Source organism: Tupaia chinensis, unplaced genomic scaffold (genome assembly GCF_000334495.1).
Source record: "Tupaia chinensis unplaced genomic scaffold, TupChi_1.0 Scaffold000610_1, whole genome shotgun sequence".
Taxonomy (NCBI): Eukaryota; Metazoa; Chordata; class Mammalia; order Scandentia; family Tupaiidae; genus Tupaia; species Tupaia belangeri.
Window position 1 is genome coordinate 589,492 of NW_006160129.1, and position 8,013 is coordinate 597,504.

Genomic DNA, 8,013 nt, shown 5'->3' on the forward strand with positions numbered 1-8,013 from the left:
GTGCTACTTTATAGGATGCGTAAAGTTAGACTTGTGTTCATGGAAATGTGTGTGTCACCTGTGTTTGCTATGAGGGTATTTGGATTGATTAGGGTCTTTGGTGATTCAATAAAATGTGGGGGGGAAACGGTATAGAAAGCAAACATAGATACCAGAGACAGTGTGGGAGGAGAGCGGGAGAGGGCAGATAAGAGATAGGGAATCAAGGATGGGGGAAAGAAAAGCAAAACATACAGAAAACAAGAAATGGAAGATCATTTGCTGACAATAACATGTTTGCTGATGTGCTTGATTGAGACAATATACAGTGTACTCTGGATGGAAAATCTCATTTTGTATGCTGTAATGATGTACAGTGAATGAATGCAAATAAATAAATTAAAAAAAAATCAGGGACCAACAGATGGCATAATGGTTATGTTGCTGGAATCCCACATAGTTGACTATGGTTCGAATCCCATACCTGGCAGCTTAAAGCTCCTGACAGGTGCATGTGTGTGTTTGCCTAAAATCCCAAGAGGAGAATGGAGGAGAAGGGATCGTGGTATGGCCATTTGCCCTGAGGGGAATGATTTCTCACTTTCTGTCTCTCTCCATCACTCTGGCAAGCACACATGCCCTATAGCAAAAATCTCTAAAAAAAAAAACCATAAAAATAAAGACACATGTTCAATAATAGGAAACTGGTTAAGTAAACCAATAGGTATCTATCCACTTATACAGCTTTTTAAAGTAGTGATTATAATACAGTAATATGAGAAAAATGATTTTATAATACATTAAAATTTTAGGGGCCAGCAGGGGGTGTGGTGGATAAGAGCGCTGGACTCCCACATGGCCGACTGCAGTTCAAGTCCTGGACCTGGTGGCTTCCTTTCTCACTTTCTCTCTCTCTCTCTCTGTCCCTCCATGGTCAAATTTAAATAAATAAAGTTAAATAAAATACTTCTTTAAAAAAATTTTTTTTAAGTAGGGGTGCTTTCTCTCCCTCTCTCTCTGTCTCTCTCCCAAAAGAGCATGAGCCCTGGGACCAGCAGTTAGTGTAATGGCTATGTCGCTGGACTCCCATGTAGTCAACCGTGGTTCGAGTCCCGGACCTGGTGGCTTAAACTCACGCCAGGCTCATGTGTGTGCGTGCTCCAGATCCCGAGAGGAGAATGGAGAAGGGATTGCAGCGTGACCATCCCCCCAGGGGGGATTTCTCACTTTCTGTCTATCTCTCTCTTTTTGGTGAGCACATGTGCCCTATAGCGGGAAAAAAAAAAAAATGAAAAAGAAAGAAAGGAAGGAAGGAAGGAAGAAAGAAAGAAAGAAAGAAAAGCTGCCAAACCCTCATTGTTTTGAGGGTTTTCATTCCCTAAGCATGAGTAAACCATTGACCAGGTGACTGACCTCAGTGTGTAGTTCCTCTCCCTCCCTGGAGGTGGGGGTGCTACTGTAAGTTATACCCTCAAATCATTCACTTGATCTTTCTGGTAAGGCAAATCCCTCCCTTTAAACTCTTTGGGGGCCCATCATGAGTGACCTCATTAGGTGTGGTATGGTTGGCAGGCTCTTTATGAGTAATAGACATTCCTATCACTCGGAAAATTCTAAGGGATTCAGGAACTTTGTGCCAGGAACCAAGAGCAAGGACCAAATATATTTTTTATACCATGCTGAAGCACAGTAATGTTAACTTGCCCAAGATCACATAGTATGTGACAGAGCTGAAATTCAGGATTTTTTTTTTTTTGGAGAGATTTTTCTATACAGTGCGTGTGCTCTCCAGAGAGAGACAGAGAGAAAGGAAGTGAGAATCACCCCCCCACCAGCGGATGGCCATGCTGCATTCCTTTATCCTTCATTCTCTCAGAATTGTGGGCATGTATGCATATGCACCTGGCGTGAGCACCAGGTCTGGGACACGAACTGCAGTCGGCCATGTTGGAATCCAGCATTATAATTGTTATGCCATCTGCTGGTACCGAAATACAGAATTTTTAAATGCACATATACGAATATATACTGGAAAGAAATATCTGAAAATGCTTAAAGGTTAGGGTGTTTATAATTGGATTATAATTTTATTATCTTTGCCAGAGGGCACATGCACTCAAGAAAGAGAAAGAACTCCCCAATGGGGCATGGTCATGCTGCAATCTGTTTTCCTCCATTTCTTCATCCCTTTAGGATTTGGGGTACACACATTCATGTACCCAGTTGTTTTTAAGGCCATTGGGACTGCCCTCCAACTCCCTCCACTTCTGAACCACTGTGCTATAGGGCCAGCCCAGGATTATGATTTTATACATTCAATGTCTTAGGAAACCTAGCCTTTATTACAACTTAGAGAGGAACTGCTACCTTATTTGACAGTCCCAAAGCTGTGAGATATTAGAGCTGAAAAGCCTCTTTTTCTAGATGAGGAATTGTGATCCACAGCATGAGCCTTGCCCTAAATCATGCAGTGAATTAATGACAGAACTGAAAGATCAGGTACATATTCCTCTGGTCTATTTATGTATGTTATATATGAGCATAGATTGGAACTTTCATATCTGTTCATGATCCTACCCTTTACCAGGACTTTCAAATTTTGTATAGGGATTCTCAGCACTACCACTCCCATCCCCACACTGACCCTCAAGGTTTTTTTTTTGGTTTTGTTTAAGATTTTTTCTTTTTTTTTCTTCCCCCCCCCCTTTTTTTTTTTTTTGCTTTGCCATAGGGCCCAAGCACTTGCCAGAGAGAGACAGAGAAAGGGAAAGTGAGAAATTACTCCCCCAAGCAGATGGCCATGCCACAGTCACTTCTCTTCCATTCTCTTCTTGAGATTTTGGGCATCTACACGTATACATCTGGCATGTTTTTCAAGCTGCTGGATCCAGGACCCAAACTGTGGAGTCGGCCTTTGTGGGATTCAGTACCTTAACCTCCATGCTACCTGCTGGCCCTGAACCTCAAGTTTTGGCTTGCCTTAGGATGGAAGACCTAGATAGAATTCTTCCACCTGTTTCTCTAATCTAACCTTGACCTCCAAGTGTAGAAGATGAAATGAGGGTATAATCTTCCCTTGGCTTCCCTTTTTTCCAAGTTACCTCAGTTACCAGAAACATTTCTTTATTACAGGGTTCTGTGGACTGTCCCACTCTGGAGTTTGAGTATGGAGATGCAGACGGACATGCCGCAGAGTTGTCAGGTGGGTCAGGAGTAAGTGGAAGAATGACCAGGTGGAAAAGAAAAGGCTTGTGATCTTCGTGGTAGCTTCTCTGTTCTCAGCAAGTGGCTATTAAATAAAGGCTTTTCTCCACATTCCTTTCCTTCTCCAACTTTTAGTGGTAAATATCTTTTAGTTGTTGTTATATTTATTGATTTCTTCCATGAACCAGAGAGAAAGAGAGACAGCACCCCCATGATACAAGCCTTAGCCTGTCCCAGATCATGTGCACACTTGGGTGTGTGTGTGCCTGACATACTCAGGGAGGTATATAGATGTGAACCTGATACCTTCCCATGTGGATCAACCTCACAGAGCATCTCATTTTACTGCTTAGCCACCATCTGTCCCCCTACCCTGCCTCCATATCTTTATTTGCTTTCGTATTTCCTTCTGTTAATTCTCCTTGGCAATAGTAATCTGCATTCTTTCATTCTACCACTGTTTGCTGCTCATCCTTTTTATTTTCTTTTAGTGCACACAAGTCAGTTTTATGTCCTCCTTCTTTCTTTTCCTCTTCTTTTTCCCTTTCTGTCACCCATATCTCTGCATGCCCCTTTCTTGCTACCACTCTCCCTTTATCCCATTCCATCCCCCTCTCTCCTTTTTCTCTTTTGTGTCCATCTTCCCCCTTCCCCCTAATACCTACCCTTTTTTTTAAAAATAACAACGATATCTGAGGAAAAACTGTACATAACTGTCCAGCTGAGCAAGGCTGAATGTGTCACCTACATCCATCATAATGGAGCTCTGCTTGAATGTTTGTGAGTTGGGGTTAAGTGACCCCATTCTTCTTTTAGTGCTGGGTTGCTTCTCTCTGTCTGGATTTTTAGCTTTGGGTAAACGTGATCTCCTCACATTAAAGGCCTCTACGTACACGTGCTATAAATGCCAGTTATTAATAAACAAGCTTTGGGTGGAGATGGTGTGAAAGTTAAATATTCTGTCACATGAAAGTGACACTTTGAGACATGCTTTTTTCAGAGAAAAGAGACAAACATTTTTAAAGGAGTTCCTGTGAATAAGCGCAGGGAATAAATTTTGTGATGAGTGACAGAGAAATAGAGAGCTAAGTTTAATAACCAACAAAGGATCAGAATCCAGAATATGAATATATCTATATTTAGAGAGAAAAGAGAGACAAACAGCCTAATAGAGAAGGGTGTAAAGAATATGAGAGGAATTCATAGGAGAGAAAACCAAATGGTCAATAAATATATAAAAAGATGTTTAGCTTAATTAATAAATGGGAACAAGCAAATTAAAGTAATGAAATATTATTTCACAGTCATAAGATTATAAAATTTAAAAGCCTGAAGTTGGTAAGGTGCAGAGAAATGAGTACTTTTAGACACTGCGAGGCATGAGGTAGCAGAGTATAGACTTGGAAGCAATTGGGTCATGTCTAGTAAAGTTGAAGAAATGTCCATTTTATGACCCAGCAATTCACTCTAAAGAAACTTATACTTGGGGGACCAGCAGTTAGCATAATGGCTATGTCACTGGACTCCCATGTAGTCAACCGTGGTTTGCTACCCGAATCCGGTGGCTTTAACTCACACCAGGCGCATGTGCGTGCATGCCCAAGATCCCGAGAGGAGAATGGAGGAGAAGGGATTGCAGCGTAGCCATTCCCCCTGGGGGGTGATTGCTCGCTTTCTGTCTCTCTGTCTCTCTCTGTCTGGCAAGCTCATGCGCCCTATAGCAAAAACCTCTTCAAAAAAAAAAAAAATAGAAACTTATACTTGGGCACACACACACAAAATGTATAAAGATGTTTATCACAGCCTTGTTCGTAATTGTGGAAATTTGAAAACAACCTAAAATACCCATAGTAAGGGAATAGATGAACTGTAGCCTATCAGTAGTAGGCTACTATATAACTATTCTTTAAGAATTATTTAATTTAATTTATTTTTATTTTTAAACATTTGACCAGAGATAGAGAGGAAAAGAGAAAGCAAACCACCAGGTCTGGGACTCAAACCATGATTGACCATGTGGGAGTCCAGCACCTTAACCACCAAGCCACCTGCCAGCCCCCTGTATAACCATTTAAATAATTGATCTATATCAACAGGCTTCAATATCAATAAATGCTGAAAACAAAGTTAGGGAAAAGAAACAGTGACAAAATAATTTATGTTGGGTCATTTGAAAAGTCATGACTCATTTTTGCATAGAAAAATACGGCATGACTTTTCCAACGACCCAATACAATATGATATTGCTTGGATAAAAATTTTAAAAACAGGTTGATATCATATGTTTACAGGTGCATATGTAGTAAAAGTATAAAAACAAACTTGTGACAAATACACACCAATTTCATTATAGTCGTTATTTCTGGAAAAGGAAATAAGATAGATTGGGGAGCAGTGAGAAGAAAATGTGACAAATGTAAGCATTTGTTTAATCTGGGTAGAAGATACATAGGTGTTTAAATGCATTCTTACTTATTTGTATATGAAAATTCATCATCTGAAATTTTAAAAATAGACTAAAAAGAACAAAACCAAAGTTTAGTACCTAAGAGTCTTGCTCACTTTTCTGAATGGGCTTGTGGTATTCTACTCTTAAAAAATATATATGCACATGGGCTGCCCCCCTGTGGCCTGGTGGGTAGGGAAGCCAGATCCTACATGGCTGACCATGTACTTTGAGTCTTGGCTCAAGACATGCCAGGTACATGTGTGTTCATGTGCAAGATCCCAACAGGATGGAAACTGGAGGAGAGGGCATTGTGGCATGACCACACCCTACTGGCGGGTGCTTTTTCTCTCTTTCTCTCTCTCTCACGCACATACCCTCTGGCAATACACACGCACACGCACATTCTTCACTAATGGCTGAAGAATTTAAGATTCAGAAATGAGATTTGCTTCTGGTCACTCCGCTGGATTCTGGGACTCAGGATTCAAAAGTGTTGATGCCCAGACAAGGTGTTTCTCAATCATTAGACAGCTGGCTGGAACATAAATAAACTTCTCGTACTTTGAAAGTTACCTATGACCTAGCTAAATTTCCACGAAGGATCCTAGGTTCAGAATATATTTTGAGGGGGAACCAGCAGTTAGCATAATAGCTATGTCGCTGGACTCCCATGTAGTCAACCGTGGTTCACGTCCCAGACCCGGTAGCTTAAAACTCACGCCGGGCGCGTGTGCGTGCGTGCCCAAGATCCCGAGAGGAGAATGGAGGAGAAGGGATTGTGGCGTGACCATCCCCCCTGGGGAGTGATTTCTCGCTTTCTGTCTCTCTGTCTCTCTCTGTCTGTCTGGCGAGCACACGCGCCCTATAGCAAAAACCTCTCAAAAATATATATATATATTTTGAGGAAATCAGTTTTATTACCTATTGACTTTTCATTTTCAATTCTTCATCTTTTGTAAGATAATAATACAGGTTGATGTTCCAGGGAGTGTGTGTGTGTGTGTGTGTGTGTGTGTGTGTGTGTGTGTGTGTAGAGAAAGTACTTTTACTTCTCAAAAGCTTTCTGTGTTTTGTATTGAGAAGCTGCCGTCAGTTAAGTTAGATTTTCCTGGGCACAGACAACCCTTTGGCAAACATAGCTATTCTCTACATGGCTTGATGCTGTCTATGCCCAGCTGGCTCTGGGCAAGAACCTACACTTCTGTACCCTTCGAGGAAGTTCAGAGGGAGAGAACTGGCTTCAACCCTAAAAGGCCATCTAGCATTTCCTTTTCAATCCTCACCCTGGTTTCCTGAACAGCACAAGGATCTTGACTCTAAATTTCAGTTGTGTTGCCTTTCTCTGGCCTAGAGATAGGTTTGTCCTAGTCCAGGTTGACAAAGCAGAGGGGTTGCAGCCCTGAGAAGCAGGGGTGGTATTAAGCCCTCTATCTTCCAACCCTCCTCCTGGCCCTCACCGAATGTCAAAGACTGCTTTCTCTGCTACTGCAGCCAGCTGGCAGGAGGAGGACAGGTTTGATGGTTTAATCACCTAGGGACACAAGTGGTTATTTTTAACTGCTCTGAAAGGAGGAAGCTGGCTCTAGATTGAACTGGACAGAGGAATGTGTTGCAAGTTTCAGTTCTTTCATGCCACCCACTCCACTCCAGGCCACATCTCCTGAATGTGACTCTGTCTTTTCTGCCACAGAATTGTACAGCTACACTGAGAATCTAGAATTCACCACTAACAGGAGGTGCTTTGAAGAAGATTTCAAGACTCAAGGTGATCCCAGACCCCTGCTCATAGAGACTTACTTTTTCCCTTCATGATATCCCAGCCTGATACAGTAAAGGGCTAAAACAAAAATGATCCCTTATCCTGTCCCTGACCATATCCACCATATCCCCCTCTTCTTGGATATGGGATACAGGATTCCCTGTATCTCAAGTGGAAAGGCCGTGGGTGGAAGCAGGAGAAGCCTGATCAGGGAGGCTTCCTTAGTATAAAGGGTCAAGAAGACAGAGAAGTTGGGAGGTGGGGCAGGGCTTGGCAGGTGCCCTGCTGCCCGATGGAACCTTTCCTTGGCTAATGTTCATCCACCTCCTCCAGCTCTGTCCACCCTCCATAGCAATTTCATGTGCCTATACTGTGACACTCTTAGACTTCTGTTTCCTTACTTAGTCAGTAGCAATTCAGTGTTAAAAGTCAGCAAATGTGTGGTAAGGATCTGTTCTGTGTCAGAAATACAGAAAGCAGAGGTAAAGGTAAAGTTGCAGCTTCTACAGTGAGGTTATAATCTGGCAGCAGAAAGGGAATATGCATGTCACAAAGCTAACTAAAGCCAGGAGGAAAATGCTAAGAGTCACAGGAAAGTTTTTTTTTTTTTTTTTTTTTTTTA

At 41.9% G+C, this 8,013-nt stretch overlaps 1 protein-coding gene across 2 annotated transcripts in view; it reads left to right on the top strand.

The window, feature by feature from the left end:
• The window catches only part of STRIP2 (striatin interacting protein 2), a 57,243-nt gene that overhangs the window by 5,259 nt on the left and 43,971 nt on the right, over positions 1-8,013 (top strand). For both annotated transcript variants that reach the window (XM_006158809.3, XM_006158810.3), the window contains exons 2-3: positions 3,112-3,181; positions 7,323-7,397. In XM_006158809.3, the coding sequence (XP_006158871.1) occupies positions 3,112-3,181; positions 7,323-7,397 (145 nt within the window). The remainder of the gene's footprint in view (positions 1-3,111; positions 3,182-7,322; positions 7,398-8,013) is intronic.